This window comes from Chelon labrosus, assembly GCF_963514085.1.
Source record: "Chelon labrosus genome assembly, chromosome: 15".
Taxonomy (NCBI): domain Eukaryota; kingdom Metazoa; phylum Chordata; class Actinopteri; order Mugiliformes; family Mugilidae; genus Chelon; species Chelon labrosus.
In genome coordinates, this window is record NC_140348.1 from 9,916,747 (window position 1) to 9,942,722 (window position 25,976).

General features: G+C 39.8%; 1 protein-coding gene across 1 annotated transcript; it reads left to right on the forward strand.

Annotated features, from left to right (window-relative positions):
- The first annotated feature begins 2,024 nt into the window (after positions 1–2,024).
- LOC311499967 (equilibrative nucleoside transporter 1-like) lies at positions 2,025–24,206 on the forward strand. The gene is made up of 13 exons (XM_084561119.1): positions 2,025–2,066; positions 11,026–11,114; positions 11,316–11,397; positions 12,198–12,379; positions 13,457–13,596; positions 14,476–14,610; positions 16,608–16,705; positions 16,933–17,014; positions 17,866–17,951; positions 18,186–18,291; positions 18,939–19,024; positions 20,934–21,133; positions 22,472–24,206. Exons 2-13 carry the CDS (start codon positions 11,086–11,088, stop codon positions 22,581–22,583), a joined length of 1,338 nt encoding a protein of 445 aa, XP_084417245.1. The 5' UTR covers positions 2,025–2,066; positions 11,026–11,085; the 3' UTR covers positions 22,584–24,206.
- Positions 24,207–25,976: the final 1,770 nt, after the last annotated feature.

Here is a 25,976-nt window from a genome sequence, read left to right on the forward strand (position 1 = left end):
ACCGGTGAAGCAAATCTCCTGTTTCGCCACTTTCCTAAGGTACTGTGTTGGATTGAGATCTGGTGACTGTGGAAAACATTTGAATGTGCCAAGAAAACATGTTTGCAACATTACCACCCTCTTGAACCATTGACGCAAGGCAGGATGGATCCATGCTTTCTTGTTCCTCACAACACATGCTGACCATACCATCTGAATGCTGCAGCAGTAATTGAAACTCATGAGGCCAGACAATGTTTTTACAATCTTCTGGTATCCAGCTTTGGCGAGCCCTCAATTTCCTGTTCCTAGCTGATAGTAGGCGCACCTAATGTAGTCTTCTGCTGCTGTGGCCCATCTTCTTTAAGGTTTGTCTTATTGAGTTACTTTGGCCTTTTATCAGATCAACCAGTCTGGCCATTCTCCTCTGCCCTCTGGCATCAACATGGCATTTTTACCCAGGGAACTGCTGCTCACTGGATATTTTCTGAAAATCCCGGTAGATTATCGATTTCTAGTTTTCAGTTAACAGGTGAGTCTCTGAGAAAGTTAATTGGTGGGATTTCTTGCCATCTTAATGAGCCTGAAACAGTCAGGTGCATCGTGTTGTTCTGTGGTACTGATAGAAGCAGATAGCCCCATTTGGATTTTATGGTAGTCCATGCTGTACAAAACAAAGAAAATCACAACATCATCATTAGTTTAAGACACAAAGGTAAGTCCGTTTGGAAAGTTTCTTCAAATGCAGTTGCAAAATCTTTCAGATACCCTGACAAAACTGACTCTCATGAGGATCTCTCCAACAAAGCAAGACTTTCTGCTGCAGGGGATTTAAAGATACCAGCATCAGAAATCACTGAGTAACGACACCTCAGTTTAATTTGAGCCCACATCAGCAGTTCAAGCTGCAGACACCTTTCAACTTTAACTGTCGGGAGGAGACTGTGTGGAGAAGGACTTTATGGTTCAACGACGGCAATTTATTCCAAATTTACGGTAACATTTGTTTGTGCTCAGTGGCACACCTTACTTGTATTTCAGCGGGACAGTGAGCCAAAACACACCTTCAGGGTCTGGAGGGGCTGTTTGACCAAGAAGCAGAGTGATAGAGTAAAATTCAGATGACCCAAACTCCACAATCACACACACATAAACTCAGCTGGGATGACTTGGAATGAGCTGGACTGAAGAGTAAAGGAGAATCAGCCAACAAGTGCGGGCACTTGTTCAAGACTGAAGAAAAACTCGACCATGTGAACAGCTAAAATGTGCTCTAAGAAACCCAGAGCACTGAACAATAGGTATAGTGTTAATAACTGAGTTTGTATGTTCCAGTTTTCACCTTCAAATTATACATAAACAGTGGGTATATCTGTTGAAGTGTCAGTAATTATATTATTCATCTACAAAAGATGGTTCAGAAACTCTCAAAGAGTTCCACAATGTTACTAAAAAAAAGACAGAAAAAAAATAATTATGCTTTAGTTACATCCACTATAACTTGTCCTCCTCCTGTTTCTCCTTCTCCTCCTCCTCATCCTCAGTGACGGGTGGTGATGGCTTCAGGGACGATTGGAAAACGTACAATTACGAAATCAGTGCAGCTGAAATCATAGTTTGTTGTGGAAGACGCATTATTTTGAAAAAGACAGCATTACCTATGTGTAGAGACTCATACTTGAAGTCTCATAGCATAAAAATGTATAAAAATAAAATTAGTAGAACTGTCAGTAATAAACTTAGTTAAGTCTGGGTTAAATTTAACGTTTTCGTTATATTTAATAGGCTACATCATTGTTTAAATGTTTATAATAGCTTTGATGACTAATCAACTTGTATTTTGTGAAGAAATTTTATAGGCCTATTATACTCTGGCAGGCAGCAATACAAGGCTCGGTTATTTTTATGCAAAAATACATTGCAAAAACATGTTAATGCTTGTCACATTATACATAACTAGAATTGTGTTGGAATAGAGTCATGAGTGGGATGGGATTAAAACATTTTTTTGTAACGGGGGCTCATGAAGGCGGCACCCTTCAGCCGACTGAACACAGAGACGAGAACCAAGCTCTGATGCGATCAAGGTAGGACTCCTCACTAAAGTTTACTTAAAAACAGTATAAAATGACTAAAAGCTGCTGTTAAGACGGGTTTTAATTGTCATTTCAGAAGAACGGCCGTTGCACGAGTTTGTATTCGGCTCCAGACTAACCGTTAAAGGCGAATTTTCCGTTAAAATAGCGTTAACCGTTACTTGTTTTAGATGCTCTTCTTCTGCTGGTTTTTTTCTGTGTTCGTTTTAAGACTCATTTACTCCGTTTTTGGTGTCTTTCATTTCGGTGCGAGAAGCGAAAACGAGGACAAAAACGTAGTACTCGTTTTTTTGCCCGGCTGTGTGTCCTTTTGTTGTTGATGAATTAAATTTAGCGCCGTTGTTCGTCCAATGAATCCGTCCAGATTTAGGAGATGGTCAACGCAAGCTTCTTCACCGTGGCACTTATGGAGCTGTGCACGTTTTAATAACATAAGTCTTATCTGTCACCTTTTGTTCAGTTTTAACGTTTTTTTTTTTTTTCTTACACCACCCTTACGAGAAATATTATGCGAGTTTAGAGTCTAAGTTTGAGATGTGTATCATTGCTATAAATGTTTTTTTTTTTTTTTTATGGTAGGGCACATGTTGGCCACATGTTAAATGGGAATCTCCTATTTTGCATACACGTGGGTGGGCACTGACTGAGCTGCTTGCACAGTTAAAGAATAGAACTGTGAATGTGCGACAGATCCGTGTCAGTAATACTATTTTAGTCACTTTTATTATCCTGTCATGGTTGAGTGATATGATGAGATGACTGTGTCCTATAATGGATTACTCAGTCCTCTGCCTGAATGATTTCTCTGCTTTGCTCCATTCCACACGTGTCTGTGCTATTTGCGACTCTGCTGACCCTGGAGCAAGGAGAAGACCCAGAATGGTGGCTTTGTTTTCCATTGAACAGCTGATAGGGTAACAGCAGCTCATCGACCCACCCCTGGGTGCATCTGCTCGAGAAGAGCGGGGAGTTAAGTATCTCCACCTGTTGCCTGAGCGGACCAGAGCTACACTCAAAGCAACAAGCAGATGTCAGTTGTTGTTGTCTGACAGAATAAGTGAACCACTATCTTGTGGTGTGACGGAAGGACCCCCTCATCAAAAGGAGCGCTCATTCAAGCCCACCGGCTCTGACTGTAGCGTAGTCATGCTGATAATTGGAGCTGCTGCTCGCCAGTTCATGAGTCTGCCATTTCTTCCAACCACTTGAACCAACTTAAAAGACAGGCAACTGGAGCTGGGCTTTGTTCTTTCTCCGTCAGTGGCGGGAAACGTTACAGCTTGAGAAGGGGGGCAGGTCACGGTGAAGACAATAGATTTGGAGAGCCTTTTATCCTCCCTCCTTGGTTAATCTATTTTACATTTTTACTTTCCAGAGTTCTCCCAGAGGGTTTGCGTTCGTTGTGCTCTTATTGTGTCTCACGAAAGTATGCTTTTCCTGTTCAAGCTGCTATTGCCTCATCTTGTTTGTGTCTTCTTTCTTTTCTTTTTTTTTTACAAAGCGTGACAGTCGTTGTGGTTTGCTCCCTCATACAGATGTTAGAAATGCAGCTGTCAATAAAAATGGTGCGCATTAAGTTTAGTTTATTCTCCTGCAAGGAATCTATGCAGTAGTAGGCTTCGTAAGAATTTTAATTTGTGCACAGCCTGCGTCGTTCTATAATTATGCAGCCAAAACACTAGTATGTTGCGTTGAGTTTCTGTGTGCTTCAAACAATGGTGACTTGAACTGAGCAGCTCATGGAGTTGGAGTTATTAAATGTTGAGTTACCCATACTGATATCACTGCAACAATCAAAGAGAGAAGACCTCTGAGTGGATGAGTGCGTAGGCGGTAGGAAGAGGGTGAACTTTATGATCTTGTCTCATTGATGTGGCAGAGAAAATCCCCACTGAAAACTAAGTTGGTATATTACTCACAGGTATACACGTGCCACAGTTAGGTGAAAGATTTAGTCACAGACATGACGTTACACCAGATTGCTGCCACAGTTGTTAATTCTTCACAGGGCTTAAAGCAGCATTTTACGCCCAGCATATTCTCACGACCGGGTTAAGTCCAGCTGGTACAACTGGCCCCTGGGATGGCATCAGCCTATGACGTAGGATACAGAGCTACGCCTTAGATGTGAAGCAGAACCAGAAATCTGGCATAACATATCAACAGCTGTATTTCAGATTCAGATAAATTAAAATAAGACAAACCTTTAGTCGAGCGGGTGAGGATATGTGGTCAGATACATTTACAAAAGAAAGAAAATGGAAAACTGTATTGTTTTGAAAATGAGCCCTTCCCTCATAAAAATGTGATGTTTTGTGTTCATACCGCCACTCTCCCATTCAGATATAGATAACTATTCATTTCACTGATTAATGATAAAAGTTGTAAGCCTGCTCCAGCTGGCCATCTTTATTTACATAGGTTATTGCATTTATATTTCACTGACAATGAAGCTGCAATGTATAATTTTTTTTTCCCAAGTCAAAATGCAAACGTTTCAGCTGGAAATTTTATCAACTGTCACCTCTTGTTGAGACAGGCTTGCTACACCCTGAATGATTGGTTTTTATTTTCCCAGCTACAGTGCAGTTAGTGTTGTTAGAGCTTTGTTTGAATTCATTTTCTCTATTGTCTATCAGAGGACCCTTACGGTGTTACCTAGACCTGCTGTGTCTGTTTGGTTTTCCCCTGAACACTCATGTGGCAGTGGTGAGGTGACTTGGTATTTGGCCGCCACCTGTCAGAGTTTTCCTATTCACAGCCCGTGTTCTCTGAAATTAGCTGTGTTTCAGAGAGTGAGCTTTATTATTTTTTTCCAGGCTTTATTTGCCGTCATGAAAGGCCTGTGTCAGATAAGCCGTCTGAAAAGACAACTACTCACTGTGAGCTTGGCTTTTCAACAAACCACAGTGTGCATGCAAAGGAAGATTATGTAATTTGTATGCACTGTTGTATTTACTACCAAGGTGTTCCACTCGTATTTGCCTTTTCCTCTTGTGAATTTCATGTTCTTCTTTATTGCATGTTAGCTACCTCATTTAATTTACCCTCAATCATTTGGAAGGACCACCACAAGGAGTCACCAAGCAGCCGGAGTTTTTTATAAAATACTGATTCTTGGCAGCAAGTTTATTTAATATTACTGCTATCTTTAAAGAAGTGTGATCAGTGATTCTGGAGGTAGTTTTCGCGTTGTCACATTGTAAACTGATGGAGAAGGAAGCTCTGTCATTATTTTCTTACGGACAACTTTGTTTTCTGGTTCGAGCTTTGTTTATCTTAAAATATCTTCTGATTGCGGAAATGTCTCCTCCTGGCCGTACCAGCTCAACTAAAAAGTGTCTAAAATAATGTTGTGCAATAAATTTACACTAGGTGCATTTATGAGTGTGAGTACATAAGTCTTGAATCAGACTGATAACGTTGACGCATTCAACATGATTGTTTTGGTTATATGTAAAGATTACATTGCTCAGCTACCCAGTTGCTGGAAGGAGTCATATAGTAACACTGCTTGATAATGCAGAGTACGACATATTCATATGCACCTCAACAGAGAAGCTAAATTATGATCCTCATTATTCTCTCTTAAGTATTCAACAACAGCCATGATGTTTTTCTCAGTGCTGTAATAGTTTTAAAGATTGGGTAACCACTACCCACACATTCCTCCTCTTCACGTTCTGCTGAAGGCCTCCATGTTTCGTAATACTGCTCTTGAAAGACGGACGGGAGGAAATGTGGCGTGAAATTGGAATCAGGGTTGTAAAAGTTGATGTACTGCTAATCTAACTATAATGCATTGCTGGATGTTCATGACCTGGGCTGTTGAACAAGCTTACTGGATGTGTGTCCCTGTATTGGTTGTTCTAGGGACCGAGTGAAATTGGAAACGGAGTCGTCAGGTACAGGTGGAAACATGAATCATCACTGTATAATGACTTGTACACAGGGAAACTTCTGAAATGGTGTGACGCCCATGTTGAACTTACTAAATACACATCCTAAAGGGTTGTTAATACTCACCTCCTGGAGACTCATTATTTAATCCCCTTCTTATCAGTCTGGTGTTTGTTGTTGTTTACACTAGCAGGGCTTCCGGCCTCTTTTTGTTCTCTCCATGACTTGAACACTAAAAGGGATTTTTTTTGCATTTGTACGGGTGTGCTGGATTTTTGGTGTGTGTGTTTATGTTGCAATCACTGGGTAAGAGAAATTAAACCTTGTGTTCCAGTTTATTTTATTTATTTATTTTTTTTCTTTTCCTGCTGCTAGTTAATTGCAGCTAATTGAATTTGGGATGTGTCTCATCTGTGATTTCTAATTAGGTTACTAGAAGGAAAACCAGGAGTCCTTTACCTTCTGAACACTGGGGTTAAGAATCTTAAGTTTATGCATCTTGTAAGTGAGTAGATGCGGAACATTTTTGCACATTTACGGTGTTATTTACATTGGCTTTAGGAGACTCCCCGATACCAGGTACAAGAACTCTTTGCACATATTTGGCTTGTCTGTTGGAGATTTTCACATAAATACTGACTTTATCGCCACTGATTGCGTAAAAACACATGCCTCCCTTTTCTCTGTGTTTTCTCAGGTAATTCCTAGTATGATATTTCAGCCCAATACTGCCCAGAGAAAAGTTTCATGACTTTATGAATGTGTTTGGCTTCCATAAGCACTGGGGAAATGACCTCAAGGAAAGAGGTTATTCTTCGCTTGTCATATGACCATCATCAAACTATTCTGTGTCTCGTCCTGAGAATAAAGGCAACCCTGTTTGAGAGGTGTACTGGTGTGGGAAATGAATGAACTGATGTCCTTTACCTAAATGTAAAATGTAGCCCTGATACTGGGGACGATTTAAGGAGTGCTTTCCCTTTGTTTCTGTTATTTATTGCTGTATAAGCATCTGCATATGGACTTTTTTTGCCTATGCAGACACAAGACAAGTCTTCTCAACCTCCAGAAAATCAAAAATAATTTGTTAATCCATTGCTCTTTCACTGCCAAATTTCTGTAACTAGTTTTCCGAAAAGTAACCTTGCAGACATCATGTCCAGGATCCCGTCTGACCTTGTCTGAAGCTGATTAACAAAACTTCAGCTGTGTTTAAGTGCGTGAAAATGGTTCTTTCTAACAACCAGGTATACGATGTGTAACAGCTGTACAAACACCCTACGCTGCCTAAAAGTAAAACAAGAGTGACATCAGCGCAAATATGACATTTTCACTACAGTTTTGAAAGTTTGTACAGGGTGTTGCACCACTTACATCTTTTCACATCCCAGCAATAATCTTCATTCAGAGGACCCACTGTGTTGGGAGTTTTATGCCCTTCACCCCCAATGCGTGTAGTGTGACCAACCAGTCAGGGGGTTAATGCCACCCGTTCTTCCAGGTTACTTTTTACTCTAATCTGCTGATTGTAATGACTTCTCTTTATACAAAAAAAAACATCTGAGTTCAGATTGAGGTCCTGAACACTGCAGCTGATTGTAGCACATAGAGTACACTGTGGCACAACAATGGGACTGCAGAGAACATAAAGTTTAATAAAATTATGTCAACTTGATTTTGAGGCACTTCATCATAAGTCTTTTCAACTTTACGTCCAGAGTCAACTTCTGAATATTTATCCTTCTGGCAAAACATAGTTTCAAGTCGGTTTTCAGGTGTCATGTTCTCTGAAATTAAGCTTCATCCAAGTTTGCTCAGCAGATTCACATACTTATGTTCCAGCATAAATGAACCATTGGAACTACATTGATCCTACAAGCCCTAGTGCCCTCTCCAACTTCTACACCGTCTTTAAACCCTAGGAGTTTTAACTATACAGTATATATTGCGTATTATTTGTATCAAACAAAAAGGTTGTATATTAAATTTAACTTCATGTGACCGATCAGAAATCTTATTTTATGTGATTTGTGAAGTGGTAAGACACCGGTAGTAAAATGTTATCTAAATATAACGCCATCTGGAAGCAGGAAATGTAGTTAGGAGTACTTCTAACACCTTGTGGGGTACCAGTTTCAAGCAGACTAGTCTGAACTGCCCTAGTTTGGGATGATTTGAACCTCAACATTAAAGGAGGAAACAATAAATTACAGTCACTGCAGTTAAATCTTTGTCCATTGGAGTGCTGGTTGTTGGAGTTGGATGTCGCTCAGAGCCCAAGTGAGAGTGTTAAAGTGTACTGCTCCACAGACTGCAAATTGCTCATGTGAATGTGTGTGTGTGTGTGTGGTGGGCACTGGTTCAGCACGAGGCAGCTCATGCCAGCTGGCTTGTTTTGATGACACGTTAGGTTGAGAGAGGCATACTTTACGGGAATCTGGGACATGGCTGAGTCGATACGTTTTAAACTGTGTCTGTAATGCCTGTGGCTGTGATGAAGTTGGCCTACAAGTTCTGACAGTGGAAATGTGTGGCAGTTAACAAAGCTTCAGTTTTGTCTCTTGTATGTCAAACCACCAAATTAATGTCTAAAGATTAAACCTTTGAGGTGTGGTCCTGTCAAGTTTGTTTTTTGTCCTGAGACAGGTCTTTCAGGAAGCGGTGGTTGCTTTTGGCCTACCATTTTGTCCGGATGTTTCCTGTCTTGTTCTGAGATGTTTCTGTACCACACAGTTGTCCCTAAGATGAGGACTTTTGTCACATATAGACCACTGTGGTTTCTCAGAGTTGGACTGCTCAGAAAGTCTCCTGTAGATTCAAGGCATAATGCTTAATAGGCTATAGCCTGCGTGGTTCCCTTCATATAGAGGTCTCTCTGTCCTCACTCGCAGCACACTCATGACCAGACCAACCATGGGATGCATGATGTCAAGAACTTAGCGAGGAGCTGCCAGTGGCAATCTGTTGAACTTGGACTAAATCTAATTGCACATGGCAGTCTTATGTTTACTCAGCTGGATTAATAAATGGATGAGGTTTTCTGTTGCTACAATCAATCACTGTATATTGTGATTGGCTACTAGAACGATGCATTTAAGAATAAAAATGCTTTGCAGTTGTTGAAGTTCGTAGCTGTTGAATCATTTGAGCCTACGGTTTCTTTTATGTTTACAGTAACTAAATCACACACATTGAACAAAGGCACTGAACGTATTTTCTTCTTCGTATGAGTTTTGTAAATCACGTTGTTATCTCTTTACACCCATGTGTACTTGTTGACGGTCTCCTTCTACGCTGCCTTTGTCCTGCCACGTCGCACTACTTGGCACATCACTCCCACCTATTGATCAGGAGAATAGTGTGCACACCTTATGAACATTGATTAATGGCACTACCAGTGGCCGATCAACCAGTGCATTCAAGCTGTCACGAGCAGTGTACTTACTGCTCAAAACTAAACTTGTGTTGTTTAGTTTGATTTGATGCCAAAATGCTTTGTGTTTTGTAAAGAGGAAGCATCTTCAAGTGAGGATTTTCTGTTTGGAGAAGGTGTCACTCAGCTATCTGAGCACATGTCTTCCGTCAGATGCACTGGAAAAGATGCAGGGAAAGAGAGGAGGACAGTACAAATAGTCTCGGCTGCATCAAGTGTGGCGCCGAGAACAAAATAAAGTAGAAAAGGCAGGGATATGGGTGACCGAGCATATGAGAGAATATGAAGTGCACAAAAAAGGCCAGGGGCACAACAGACATAAACATAGTAATAATGGAGGTACTGAGGAGGAACAGTGGAAGAAATGAGGTGAAAAATTACAAAGCAGTAGGAAACGGGGGGTAAATTAAGGGGATGTGGGTGTGTACATTGAAAAATGGGATCATACTGAGAGCAGAACAGATGAGAATGTGAATGCAAGACACTCACGAACATGTTGCACGAGCTGACATCTTTATCATCTTATCCACTGCTTGATATTTGAAAATATATATTAAGGGGTGGTTGAAAAGAGTTTTTTGAGGTGAAGGAAAGGGGGAGGGATGGACACTAAGGGGCAAGTCCATTGGGCAGAAGACAGCTGGGAGTCAACCATTTAAACCTCCTTATGGTATAAAGTGAAGCAATGCAGAGCTTGTTGAGCATCTGACCAGTGAAAAGAGGAATCTTCTGTCTGTGCTACAAGTCTTCTCTACGTAAGTGTTCTCTAAAGGTTAAAAGAGAGAGATAACTGTAATGTTTATTCCTATTTATTTTGTGTTGCCATAGTTCAGAGGGATACTATGAGATGATACATGCGTTTCTGGCTTATTTGAGTGTTGTCTTCTGAATTTCACAACTGCTACACGTTTCCCAAAAAGGCTTCAAAATTCTTGCAGCTGTGTTGTTGTTTGTTTGACTGTTTTAACTACTGATTGTTCTTGTTGGTTGTCTCTCTCTGTGAGGACTGAGACAAGTTTGCGCAACAAAAATATGGAAGCTGAGTTGTTACCTCATCTGTGTGATAAAGTTTGAGATGTTGTACTGATAGTGTTGGCATGCAACTTGATGTTTTTTTTTCTTTCAAATTAAGTCTGTTAGGTTGTTTGGGGGAAAGTGAAATAGATGCAGGGTTTATATCAGTTTTGTGAAAAATAATAAATATATTATGAAAACTGAAGACTCCCCAAAAATCTAACATGAAAAAAAAAAATGAGAAAAGCATCTCTATACCTCTTTCAGTTTGGACACTTGACAATGGAAAGATGTTGTGCCAGCTTGTTCTGAACTCCTGGCAGAAGCCCTTCCTACTCCGGGAAATAACAATTTATAAAGCTACTGACCTACAGCAATAGTTTGTAACCGAATAGATAAATATGATATGTCAACAGTGGAAAACGCATTAAAAGAGTAAATGTTATCCTAACTCTTCCAAAGCACATTACAACAGGACTGCTTAGCAACTCAGGTCATTGTTAAACTGTTGCGCTGGGCCAATACGTTAACATTAACATGTCTAAATGCAGAAGTTTGAAATGCATGACTGCAAAACTCATATGTCTTATGTATATATTGCAGACCTGTTGCCTCCCTAATCAAATTCTCAACACGAACCTCTGACTGACTCTAACAGGAACCATGACGGCCATCAACGCACCTCGGGACAAGTAAGTGAAATTCTTTAAAAAGAAACCACACAGTTGCTTTGTTCAGGTCTAGTAGTCCTGTTTAAGTTTCAACATGTTCAAAGTGAGATTTGGATGAGATCCATGGAGCAAGTAGTTGGAAATTGTTTGTTGATATTAAGATGAATGCCTTCGTTGAAGTACTTTCTTGTGAATTTCCATTTGTTTATCTTTTTTCCCCAGATACCATGCAGTATGGATAATTTTCTTCATCTTGGGCTTGGGGACCCTCTTGCCATGGAATTTCTTTATGACAGCAACCATGGTAAGTTTTTAGGACAATTGTTTTCTTTTTATTTGGAAATGTCTGCATCAAATGTCTATTCTTTGGAATAAGAGACATGTGGAAGTGGAAGGAAGAGTTTTTGTTAATTAGGTGGTTGACCTTACCTTAGATCAGTGGTTCCCAAACTTTTTCTGCTGGGACCCCCTTTGGTACACAAGAAAACTCCCGCAGGAATGCCGTGACCCGCGGAAGTCCCAAAAAATTGTCACCCTCTAATTCCATCCGCGTCCTGCGCCCCCCCCTGCAATGGCTCTGCACGCCCCCCACTTTGGGAACCACTGCCTTAGATGAAGGTCACCTAAGTTAGAGGAAACAAAGACTGTTTATTTACATTTCCTTCTAACACCCTGGCTTCACTTCAGGATGGCTGAAATAACTCCAGCCTGGTGGATTTATGCGGCAGTGGTAGAGTCTCCCTAATCCTAGCCATTCTTTTTGAGCTTTAAGGAGTTAACTTCTTAAAATGTGGAATTTCACTTTTGTTATCATTAGAGCGCTAATGTACACTCACCCTGAGATGAATTAGTTGCTACTTAATAGCAAATAGTTTGAGTCATTTTTTTAACTGAATGTATTCTGACGCAACATTCCTACTTTAAATGCTACACTTATACACATACTCAACATCCAGATGTCAAGAAATTGCTAACCTCGCTGGGATTTTTGCGGTTAAATAAATTATATCCATATGACACAACCACGTGACTCCATGTTGCTGCTGAGCTGCAAAAGATACATTTCTGAAAATGGGCATTCTTCCATCCTTTCTTCTTTTTCAGTACTTCACCAGTAGACTGAAAGATCCACTCACTGACATCTCCACCAATCGGACAACTAACATGACTTCGGAGGCGGGAGATACCCGCAATGTGCTGGAGTCAAAGTTTAACAATGTGATGACGCTGTGTGCCATGGTGCCTCTGCTCATCTTCACCTGCCTCAACTCCTTCATACACCAGAGGTATCTATACTGACCTACTCAGACCAAAATATTCATTTAAAAACATGAATCCATGAATAACGGAGCATTAGTTTATTATAACAGGGTTGCGTTACGGCATATAAACTGTTTTCTGGGAGGAGTGGAGGCAAAAGCTATGTGTCTATACTTTTAAGTTTGAAAGTAATTTACTTCTTGCTGAGACAGTGTCAAGTTATACAGCTCACACAAAGATCTCATATTCCTTCCATTACTTAATAATATTATACTGTAAATAATACAAGGAGTAAAATCAGTTAGGTATGTAATGAAAATCCCTGTTATAATAACTTAAGTATGGCTAATATGCACTTTACTGTACTCTACTGTGGATTTGTTGCAAGTTTATTTAATAGAAAGATGTTTGTGTAACAAGACTATATGCAAACAATTTTTTGCTGCATCTTCACTTTTCCCGCTCTTTCTGCCCAAACCTTGGTAAGCCCATGTCACTATAGGTAATATGATCTTGTTATGTGAATGTATGTCTCCAGTATGTTTGCTTTAATTAGAGTGGGATTGAGGGAGATCTGGGGTGGACCCCAACCACGGCCGACTCTTCCCTTGCACAAACACACCCAGGAATGCTATTTATGTTCTCAGCTTCCCCCAATTCCTTCTTTACCTCTCCCTGATTCTCTTCCAAACTTCATCTCTATTCTTGTTCCTCCTGTCGTTTCTCTTTTACTCTGTATTTCTTTACTATTATATTTCAGTTTTATGACCTCCTGGTTTTCTCACACAAAACGTTTTCTCCTTTTTGCTGAACTAAGGCTTGCTTAATCAAACTGAATCAACAGTTACTATTTAAAGAACCCACATTTCCTTGGAAAGGGCAGTGACCGTCTAACAGTCATATTCAGAAAAGTTTCAGTGATGATTCACTTTCATTTTTGTTCTCATAACGCTTTTAGACTGCTCCCCTGTCGCCCTTCTCTTTTCTTTTAAATGCCTTTAAATGTTATGTTCTTTGCTGATCGTTTTAGATTTGCAGAAAATGACATGATATGAGGTAATTGCTAAACTTCCTCTCTGTTCTTTTCACACCATTTAATTCAGGATTCCTCAGAAGCTGCGGATCTCGGGCAGCTTGATGGTCATCTTCGTGGTTTTCCTGCTGACAGCAGTGCTTGTCAAAGTGGACGTGGCCCCTCTGCCCTTTTTCACCCTCACTATGATCAAAATTGTCTGCATCAACTGTGAGTTTCTGATGTATATCAAGAGCATGAGAATGATTCTTTAGTAATCGCTTAAAGCTTAAACTTATAAGGGACCAACAGTCACATTGTCAATATTTTCCAAGACTGTAGCTCAACAACAAAATGACATCCTCATTCTTCCTGCTTCCTACTGGTCATTTGTGTTTTCTAACAAGTGATAACACAGTCAGAGGGCGTAACACAAAACATATTTAAAGCAGCAATTCAAAAGATTTACAGTTGGGTGGGGTAATTTTCTTTGTTTTGCTTTTTTTTTTTTTTCTTTGGCAACATACAAATAGACTGATGTTAAGTCAACACACGGGGAGCACTTTCTGCACACTCATTGCTATAATGGACTACATAAAACTAAGGATCATCTTCCCCTCATGTCCATGTGAACTCCCGTGTCTCTTTGATCAAAATCACCAGCACCCACTGTCTTCTGAAAATTCACTCATACATTTCCTGATACCACACTGAGCTTCAGAACACAGTCTGTAGTCTCACAGTGTTTGTTTATTGACACTGACTCACTAAGCAGCAGGGATAAGCTCACCCCCCTCCTGGCATCCCAGTGGACCAGTCCTGACCCCAGGTCTTCATGTGGAACAGCCCATCATGTTTGAGTTAAAGTGGAGGATGTGGTAACCTTTAAAGCTTTGATATTGGCACATTCCACAGCCACATGTTACAAGAAGCCTTGCCGGATACAACTTTGTATAAGCGAGAAAGAAATTAATTATGTCAAATATTTATATATCATTTCACTCAGATATGTTGTGGGGCTGCATCTCTGTGTTTTCTGGGTCACAGTGACTCTATAAAATATTCTAACTCTTAAATCTCCTTTGTCTTGTTCTCTCTTTCCCTCCCCAGCGTTCGGAGCAATTCTTCAGGGCAGTCTGTTTGGGCTGGCTGGGATTCTACCTGCTTCCTACACCACTCCCATCATGAGCGGGCAGGGGCTGGCAGGCACCTTCGCTGCTTTCTCCATGATATGCGCTCTAGCCAGTATGTGTCACACACTAACCACAAGTACACCTCTTTTATCATAAAAGTCACAGGTGGTGGACAAAATAACAGAAACAGCAAACTGCACTAAATATAAACCTACCATGACTATAAGCTAATAAGTAGGACTTTTGAGACACACATCCAATGATGAATTTTGTTTTGGTAAAAGGTCAGCTGCATGTTCGCTGATTAACTCTGATTAAATTCAGCGGGCCACTCTTTGAATTTGACCTCTTTGTCAGAATTATGATGAATGAAGCATTATTGGGCTCCACTTGTTCCCAGAGCATCGCATGACATTTCATAAAGAATCAATAATGCTATTATCATTATTGGAGTTAATTTTTGTACTTTCATAGTACTGAGAATGAACTATAGCGTCATCTTATTAGTAGGACTTGACTATATAGAGTGCCGCCCCAGGTTATGCACCCTTCTAAGTTTGCTTCGTTTCCGTTTAAAAATGACTCAAAACATCAGCAGCTTTTCACACAAATGCTCAAAGTAGAGAAAGAGAACCCAAACAAACAAATGAAACGTATCTGTGTATTAGTTTTTTCAAGAAAATTAACCAGTGTTGCATATCTGTAACTTGCAAATGTAAGTGCACCTCTAGGATAAAGAGTTAATTTCAAGGTCAAAATTAGAGCCCATCTGTTTAGAAGTTTTTCCAATCAATGCAGTAAGACTCTGTCAGTGCCGGCTTTGTTTAAGAAATCAGGGATTTGTCACATTCTGATCCTCACAACAAATGTTTGGATGGCACGGATAACAGAGGTACCTGAGGACCTCAGAAAAAGAGTTGTTGATGATCATCAGGCTGGAAAAGGTTACAGAACAATCCCTAAATAGTTTGGAATCCACAAATCCAAAGTCAAGCAGATTGTGAACAAATGGAAAAGGTTTAAGACGATTTTCTGCACATGTGCAGTTTGCTAAGATTAGATTACTGTGAAAATATGTTGTGGACAGATGAGACCAAAGACCAAAATTGTTTGATTTAAACGAGAGGTGTCATGTTTGGAGATGAAAAGAACACTGCATATCAGCATCCGAACCATAAAACATTGGGGTAGTAATGTCCTTGTTTAGGCCAGTGTTGCTGCATCTATGCCAGGACAGCTTGCCAGAACTGATGGACCATTAAACTCGGAATTATTTTAGCAACTTCCAAAGAAAAAGGGAAAGGCCTTCTGTCCGTGAGCTTAATCTTAAGAGAAAGTGGGTCATGCAGCAAAAACAAAGATCTCAAGCACACAAGTCGTTCTGCAAAAGAATGTCCAAAGAAGAACAAAAATAATGTTTTGGAATTGCCAAGTCAAAGTCCTGACCTTTTAATGAAGCAAACAGTTCATGTGAGGAAATCCACCAACATCTCAGCACTGAGGAATGGGCTAAAATCCCTCCCAGACAATGTAGACGACTGATCAGAAGTTACTGAAAACATTTAGTTGCTGTTGTTGCTGTACAAGTGGGTCACATCAGATGCTGAAAACAAGGGTTCACTTACTTATGCATCTCACCGATTTGTACAAATGATTCATTGTTGATAAGAATAAGAAAACCTTTATTTGTCCCACAATGGGGAAATTGCAGTTTGCAACAGCATGCAGAAATGACAGAGATAGAACAGATAATAGACATATTGCACAGACTGGTGTTATTACACCATAAGGTGTAATAATATTGCACATATTAGGAGTGCTCGTTGTGGAGCCTAACAGCAGCAGGAAGGAAAGACCCTCTGCATCTTTCCTTCACACAAACTATTTTAAGCGTCACTGTATGCTAAAACATGTTTATGCCTATAGAGGATGTTTTTTGAATAAATAAATGCTACTGTATGCTCATTATGCTGTCCTACCACAGTTAACATTTATTTGCAACTAGAATTTTAAGTGCAATTTGAAAAGGGCTGTAGCGGTTGAAACAAACTTCACAGAGCATTATATCAGATCACAAACCATTGATGATTCTGCGTCTTTTGTCTTCAGGTGGATCAGAGCTGCAGGACAGTGCTTTTGGTTACTTCATCACAGCCTGTGTTGTTATTCTTCTGGCTATAATATCTTACCTCACTCTTCCCAAGATGGTAAGACCTCATAGTCTCCAAACTAGGATTTAGAAATTTCTAGATTTGCTGTTTTATGTACCTTTTTGAAAAGCACTTCAAATGCTTTTAGATAAGTCAGAAATTGTATTCAAAGGTCTGTGAGGTGATAGAAAACACATGTGGTTTTACAGCATCTCAGGAGGACATGTTCCTCTCATCTGGGCTCAGTGGAATTGGCTCATTATGGTTCTTGTTTTTGTCCACAGGAGTTCTTCCAGTACTACACAGAGTCCAGTGGAGCCAGGCCTTCTGCTGATGAGGAGAACAAGATGGATTTACTCAGGAAAGGTACATAAATGAAGGAATCCTCACAGGCCAGCTGGGCAATCACTAAGAAAGCTGAAGCTGATGTCTTTTTTTCGTAGGTTGACCTCAGCATTAATATTTAGAGAAGATATTGGTTAGAAAAAGCAGAAAAGGCACATTTCTTCCATAAATCAATGAGCTGCTGCTAATCTTTTTATTTTTTATTTTATCAAGGTGACTAGTTAAAACTGCACAGAACCTCAAGATCATATAGATTTACGAAGTGTGAGAAGTTGCAGAAATATGCTCACATATTTTCATTAATAGCATCCTAAACAAAAATGTATTTGGTTTCTTTGATTAGTTTAATACTAAAAGTTAATTTTCTGGCCATCATTTAATTGTTTTAAGCTTTTTGTCTAAGCATTTATGTTTCTCCTGCCAGTATTGCTTTTAATGCCTATTTTGTGCTCGTGACAGACTTCTAACTTTAGACAAATATTATTCAACACAGTTGCTCATTTGTAGTACTGGTGGTTGAACCAGGGGAGTTTATTGTGCTTTGAAGACTTGCAGAAACTTAATAGGATCAAAAGGCTACAAGACCATGACAAGTCGCAAAGTGCTGTTATTTTTTTGGTCAACAGTGTCTGCTTTAAACCCAGCAAAGTGTTTGCTTCAGTTTGTGTTTAGTCAACAGCCAGACTGAGCAATGTGAGTCTGTGCTGCAATTTACTTGTGTGTGCATGTGCTCGTACATAATGGGAACCCTGTGGTATGCAAGATTGAAACCTTGTGCAGACACCTACCTAAATGTGGTAATGATGGTCCTAACTCCAGGTATGACTCGACCAATATAATGACAGAGAGCTGTTTGTTTGTTTGTTTCCCAGAAAGTCCAGCAGAGAAGCGGCCGGTGGTGAATCTGATGGAAGATGAGACCAAACCCAGCGTGTCTGTGTTAAACATCTTCAAACAGGTGACATGACCACTTACTCACAATTTAACAAATGGAGGAATACTAAAAGAAATATGCATGGCTCTTCTGATTGTGTTACTCCCGAATATTTTATTAATTTAAACACTTTACAGTTACGGAAGATTGATATATCTGAGATCACACATCTGATCTTCTAATCAGAATTTAGCTCCATGCAGACGAGGCCTTTTCCAGCCGGTTGCACAATATTGATAATGCTCTTCCTCTGCTCAGATCTGGTTGATGGCTCTGTCTGTGTGCTTCATCTTCACCGTCACCATTGGAACCTTCCCAGCCGTGACCGTTGAGGTCAAGTCGATAGCAACTGAAGGCGCCTGGAGTGAGTCTGCGATTTTTCTTTCTGCACAAAGCTACATTCTTAAGTAGTGAGTGGACCAGTATGTCTGACCAGGCAGGAAGAAGATGAAGACTCAACACAGACAGTAATATTCGGAGCTCTAGAACAAGAGTGTAGAGACAAACAACAATAATAATATTCATAAAAATATACTATTTAACATTAAAAAAAACTGTATGAAATTACTTTTTCTCTTATTCTCTGGTACTGAGTTCCTCAGGTAGACGTAACCATTGCTTCCATTGCATGGTTTAAAGTGAAAATGCTGTGAGCAAATGTTCCTTCATCAACATAAGTTTTCAGTCAGATTAGTTTCAATCATGAAAAAATCATTCAATAATCTCTCTCCTTCTCAGCTACTAATGGAGCTCTAAAATGTCTGCTGGCTGCTTATTTGTGGTGCATAGAAGCCAGAGCAGACATTTTCTCCAGGTGTTTTAATGCGCTCTCTCTCTAGACTTGGCTTGCTATTCATAATAACTGTTGTGATCGTCCATGAATGAAAAACCAGCAAGCTCTTTTCACCTCCACCTTTTGAGCCAATGGAAATGTAGAGTGTTTTATTTCAAGCCAAGTCTCATCCTCAGTCTCATTGCTTTGACTACACACTGTTTGTTTTCCCCTTTCAGATACTTACTTCATCCCTGTGGCCTGTTTCCTCCTCTTCAACGTGATGGACTGGGCTGGCAGGAGTCTGACGGCTGTCTGTATGTGGGTCAGTAACAACACTAAAACACAAATAAAACATTTTGCCAATAGAAATCTTCCTTTTTCCAGGTGAAGTCAGTGGGTTTAAACCCCAGTTAGCTGCTCATTAGTCAGGCTTAGTTAGTCGGTTAATAAATTTACAGACAGCTGACTGTAATGTTTAGTGTTTGTATTCCACTAAAAGCTGGTCAGAAGCTGGTTTTACCTTCCTGGTTGTCAAAGTTCAGTTTAGAGAGTCTTTGTGGATACTGGCAGGTTTTACTTGCAGCAACAGCCAATGTGTTTGCATAGAACGGCATCAATAATATCCTCTCACAGGGTACTTCAAAATTTACACAAACTGTATGTTGTAATGACAGTGACCAATGCTTCAGCACTCTAGTTTATAAACACTTCAACCTTATAGACTCCATTTAAAATGGCCGCATCAAAATATTTAGTGTGATCAGCAAAAAATACAGTGCCTTGGCAGTTAAATGCAAGCCTTCAGCTGCATCCGCTGTTTACCCACGAGTAAATCATATAGTCATGAGAGGAATGGTAGGAAAACAAAAAGTAATTTATAGTTTGAAAGTCAAGGAAACGCGTTGTGTTGCTGAGATCATACGTTTGTTTTGTGTTCTGTGTAAAGGGAGTTTCTTTAGATGTCAGGGGAAGGTGACTGGAAATCTTCCTTCACATCTGGATTAACAGAGGACAGCTGGGAGGTTATTGATCAGCTTAGAAACACTCAGTGCTCTTTTGCATCTGAGCGCAGTGTCTGTTTAAAACATGAAATCTTATCTGGCTAACTATTCTTCTATTCTCCTGTGTCCTTTAATAGAGACTCTGTTTGGTTCACAGTGTGTTTAGTTGTCAGTTGGTCCCAGTGTGACTCCTCCAGGATGAGGATGCCGAGCACCTTAGTCACACGTCTGATACTGATACTTGCTTTAGTAAGGTAGCACGTCCTTCTTCTGATTTAATTATCCTGGTTTTTATTTTATATTAAAAATAAAAACAACAAAAAAAAACAGTTTTCTTTATAAAAATACATTAAACATAATGCTAATGTTTTCTTTCTCTTATTTCCTGGCACAACATAAATTTAGTTCTGTTGAAACCTTTTTCTACTAAAAAACAAATTGATAAAGAACTCATTTCCTGCGACCCAGAGGAAGTAATCTAATTTATTCAGGTCTGTTATGCACACACTGGGAACAGTTATCTGACACAGTCTGACCTACGTAGGAATGCAGCATCTTGGTTTAGATAACAGTAGTCAGCTGCTGCAGGACCATGTGAGTATATTTATCATTATTAGACGACGCTGATCTGGATCCTCTCGACTTCCTGTGAACTGACTCGGGGTTCTTCGGTCAATCGTGTTTTTAAATGACTTGAGAGGTCGTCAAGAAATTAGTTTATGAACTATGTTTTACCATGTTAAACGCTCACAAGCGGAAATAAACATTTAACAGCACAAAAATCTGTCCAGAGGAACATTTTTGTGATATTATTTCTATTTAGACTGTAGCCACAGCCAGATGTATATGTAGGATTAATACATAACAAATACAAATAATTATTTGAATTTCTGATTAATCCAGAGATTATTTCTTTAACTACTTGTCAAAAGATAGTAAAAATGCTCTTTACAGGTTCCTGGAGATCAAGATGATAAACAGATAAAATACAAAAAACGTCGCATGAAAAGAGACGGACAACTCTGAGAAGCTGATGTTACAAGTTTGCCTTCTAAAACATTTTAATTATAAACATAACAATTTGTGATTGAAAAAGTTGCATACATGCACCAAAACACTGTACGTTTATTATTCATATTCTGTATTTGTAGTGATTTCCTGTGTTATTAAAGCTCTGAGTTTCTTGTCCGTCCCTGTGGTAACTCTGTGTCTCTCTCTCTCTCTCTGCAGCCGGGTAAAGACAGCATCTGGCTTCCTGTCCTGGTGGGCCTGCGGGTCGTCTTCATTCCTCTCTTCATGCTGTGTAACGTCCAGCCTCGTCACTACCTCCCCGTGCTGTTTCACCACGACGCCTGGTACATCGTCTTCATGATCTTCTTCTCCTTCTCCAACGGATACCTGGCCAGCCTCTGCATGTGCTTCGGACCCAAGTGAGTGCTGCACACACACACAGACTGCTAACTGACGTTTCACATTTTTCTTTCCAAGAACTGGATGAGAAGATTTGAGACCACTCCCATGTCGGTGTATCAACATGGAGCGATTTTAGATGCTTTCGTAAAACTGTCCATCATGAACGGTTTTACAGGAGTGACCTTTAAAGTCTATGGAGCCTTAGCAGGAGATTAGCCAAGTCAAGGTTGAAAAACTAGCATGGATCTCTACAAGGTTCAGAAAGACTCCAACCACTAACTCAATCTTAACTCAAAATGCGTAGCTGGTTAAATTCATACACAGAGACATCAGTCATGTGATGGAACTATTTATTTTTTGAGGTCCAAGTTCACAAGTTGTGATTTCTTTGCTGACATTTTCAGAAAATGCAGAGGTGGATGTTAAGTTAATATATGGTCATTTAGTCCTACATGGTTTGTAATTTTATGTTTAAATGAGAAATATGTTGAGACTCCCAACAGCCTCATCCTTTCATTGGCCCTGTTCAGACCATCAGACCTGGGCTTTCTGATCACAAGTGGCCAGCTTTTAGTACTTTTGTTCTCTGGCATTAAAATGTGTCTCCACACCTTCAGATCTGATCTCAGTTTCACGCTCCAACATCATCTGGGACGCAGTAGAATATTTTAACAGCTACTGTCTCTAATGGATCTCTGCTGCTGTCTGAATGAATAAAAGGCCACACTCCACTCACAAGAACGCTCCTGTTGAGTAGGAGGTCTTTAATGTGACCCAGGACTCGATGTGTGTTCACACTACCAAAGGAATGCAGACAAATGTGACCCAGACCACCTCCAAATGTGGTTAGATTGGATCTTTCTAATGTGACCTCAATGCTGGTCACTTGTGACCAGATTACTCAGGACAGATGTTAATTCAAGGTCTGAATAGGGCCTTTATACTGTTACATTTCCAACATCAAGTTAGCAGTTCGACACGACTTCACATGTCATAAAAACTCACGAGTTCCATTTGAAGGCAGCATTTGATTTGTGTAGTAGTTTATCACACATGTGTAATATGTGTGATAAATATGTAAATGATCTGACTTCAGTGGTGCTGCTTGCATTAAGCTGTGGCAGGCTAGTTGTTTTCTCTCATTAAGTTCAGCTAAGCTAATCAGCAATGACTTGTAGCTTCATACTTGTGTTTTAACTACGTTGTCTCAAGTAAAACTTTATAACACAGAACACATGAAGACTGGAACATTAAACATGATAATGCCCTACACACACGCCCTGTCCTGATTCCTGTTATGTTTTAACAAGGAACTCGTTCTTGATAGCGTTTGCTCCTCTTTTCTCTCTTTACAGGAAGGTGTCGCAGCATGAGGCAGAGACAGCGGGGGCCATCATGGCCTTCTTCTTGTCCCTTGGCTTGGCGCTGGGTGCTGCATTCTCCTTCGCTTTCCGGGCCATAATCTAATGCTTTCAGCAGGACGTTTAGTAGATGTAGATTAGACCACTCCACCCTCCAACACACCACGAGTCTAAATAGGTCCAAGAGCCGAGAGGAGGCAACACAGCAGACTAGAAGACTAGAGAACCTCAGTCCTCCATACGTGTACAGCAGAGACTCATCCAGCTACAGAAGCTGATATATGTTACTATGTTACTGAAATCTTTTTTTTAATTTTTTTCTCCAAACTCCGCAACACTAACCTTTGTGCTGCTCCTGGGGACATTTTCTAATCGTACCACTGTTCACACAAACTGTTTAAGTACAAATCAAAACCAAAAGTGTTAAAAAAATGAGTTGTAGTGGACTCGTCGAAGTAGAGAGAGAAGAAATTCTTTAAAACGTCTTTAAAGTTGACCCACATCTTGAGCCCAGCAATGCACACGCAGCATCATGCCTGAACACACAGCATCATTGCAGCCTCACTCACAAAATGTTCTTTTGCACAAAATTATTAAAAAAAATATTTTTATCTGTAGAATTTTTCATTTCCCTTGAAACAGTCAACTTTGTAGAATCACAGGAGGGCGTGTGAAAGTGTTCCCACAACTTTTTTTTTATAGATAAGGTTTTTGGGTGCTGTCGTTTGGCTCAGCTACACTTTTAGAAGATTTAATTTGTAAATTGTGATTAAGGTTTTTTGGGTTTCTTTTTACGATGTACATCACTCTGAACTGTTGCAGCTTTTATCTCTGATCAAGCCAAATACTCAAAAACAATCTGGGAAAACTATTAACTCTGAAGGGAAGTTTTGACCCGTGGAACAGCTAATGAACATCTTCACTTCTTCTCTCTGCTTCAGCATTTTCATAACGGCTCTTTAAAAGAATGTAAAGACGGACAAAATCCTAAAGACGAGGTTTAAATTGGCAATCTGGGCCGCTGACTGTCTAGAAACCTTCCTGCTGAAGCTTCATTGTGTTAGTGATTGTTTGTAGTTTTAGATGAAGTTCTTGGTCTGTTTGTTTCATCTGAAAACATTCTCTCTTCCTTCACTTTGACAAACTTTGGGTTCATACAGTCATACAGTATTATCTATGTAAAGTTATTATTTTTTTTTTTTACTGTCGCTGTGTCTTCCTGTCTAAGCAAATAAGAGATTTTGTAACCATGTATTTTGAACGCAACATAAATATGCAAGAGAAATGCAGCTGTGACACGAAATGTGCCATTGTGAGTGAGACTCTTAAATCTCACTCTTCTTGTGTTATTTGTCATTATTCATGTTCACTTGGGAGATGAGTTTTATACCAGAACTAGATTTAGTACGTTTCTCAACCTGATAAAGGGCCTGTTGGTGTTGTGTCTTTGTTTATTTGCATATTTGTGGCCTTTTGATGCTTTTTTCTTAAAAAAAAAAAAATGCTTTAATTGTACACATTCAAAACAGCAGCTGTTAAACATCCTTGCAGTCTTTTTAAAAGCACAGCGTTGGTCTGTTCCTCGTACCTTGTGTTTTGCGTTGGAAGTGTGACACCGACCATTAAATGTTATGTATATCTCAGTCTAAAATAGTTGTGCGATAAAATAAATGTGTATTTTTAAGACTTTGGCTCATTATTGGAAGTGCAAGGTGCTTAATTCATGAGTTGCTGAGACGTAAACTTCTTTTTTTTAATCAAGTAGAAATACCAATAGTCACTGCAAACATACTTCATAATGAGTAAACGTACTGCCCTGAAAGTTTAACTTTTGTATTACATTGCCTGTCAGGCATAACATTATGACCACTGAAGTACCACACAAAGTAAATAACATTGACCATCATACAATGTTCTGCTGGGAAACTTCTGGACCTGGCATTCATGTGGATGTTACTTGGACATGTACCACCCACCTAGAACAGACCAGGCACCCCCACCCCATAGCAATGACACTCCTTGATGGCAGCAGCCATCCCCAGCAGGATGTAGCCTGACACAGGCACACATACAAAAACTAAAAAAACATGAAGAACAGCACAAGGTGTTGATCTGGCCTCCAAATTCACTAGATCCCAAACTGATCAAGTATCTGTGGGATGATCCACAGAGGCCCCTCCCCTCAACTCATAGGACCCAAAGGCCCCCACTAACATCATCCTGGTCCCAGACACCACAGGACACCCTCAGAAGGCCCATGTTCATTCTCCGATGAGTCACAACTGTTTTGGAGGCACAAGGGAGACCTACACCATATTAGTAGTAAGGTGGTCATAATGTTATGCCTGATTGGTGTAGAAAGCCTGTATGACTACTATCATTTGATTATTAATATCAATACATGTTTTACTGCTGTAGCTGTTTTTGGCTCATAAACCATCCCATAGTGACCGTAGTGAATCACTGCAAAGGAAAAATACAGCAGACAATTTATTTTCAGTCAGTACATAAATCAATTAACTATTAGCTCTAACATTTAAAAAAAAAAACAGTTTTATGTGTATACATCAGAGTATAAAGTAACTCGTGGAACAAATTCAACTGCTGTGTAATTCCCTTTAACCTTCTGTATCCTTTAAACTGCTGATCTTTTCCATGAGCTGCATGTGACTGAATAATGAAATTAACTGTGCAGAAAGACACACGAAAAAGCCTCAATGTAGGTAGGCTGGAAGAAAAAAAAAGTCGCCTTTCTTTCTTTCAAATTTTTTTTAAGAAACAAAGCTACCGATTCTCTTCTCAGATGAAGCTCTACTGGCGATCTGAAAGGAAAGGGTAACACTTTTAAGCATTTATAAGCACGAAATACACATTTGATAACTGTTCATAACACTATAATGTTTATAGATTGCTGAGGGCCTACTGGAGAGTTGTAGGTGTTAACAAACATATTAATAAATGTGCATCTTTAAAATGATTACAGTGCACATGTAAACTACTACTGAGTGAACTTCTACTTGTCTTTGATCGGCACACTCTGGCACCATCTAGTGGTCACATCACACCAAACACTTCAGTAACAGTATTTCCTAAATTTCCATTTTTTTCATTAGTTTTTTTTGTCTTATTTCAAGGAACGCCCATATTATAAGGAAAAACCTGATTTTCTGAAGGACTTTTCCCCAAAGTCATAGCCATGTCAAATACACCAATCAGGCATAACATTATGACCACCTTCCTAATATTGTGTAGGTCTTCCTTGCGCCTCCAAAACAGTTGTGACTCATCAGAGAATGGACATGGGCCTTCTGAGGGTGTCCTGTGGTGTCTGGCTACATAATTGTGTTAGTGGGGACCTTTGAGTCCTATGAGTTGAGGGGAGGGGCCTCTGTGGATCATCCCGCAGATACTTGATCAGTTTGGGATCTAGTGAATTTGGAGGCCAGGTCAACACCTTGAGCTGTTCTTCATGTTTTTTTTTAGTTGTTCCTAAAGCGTT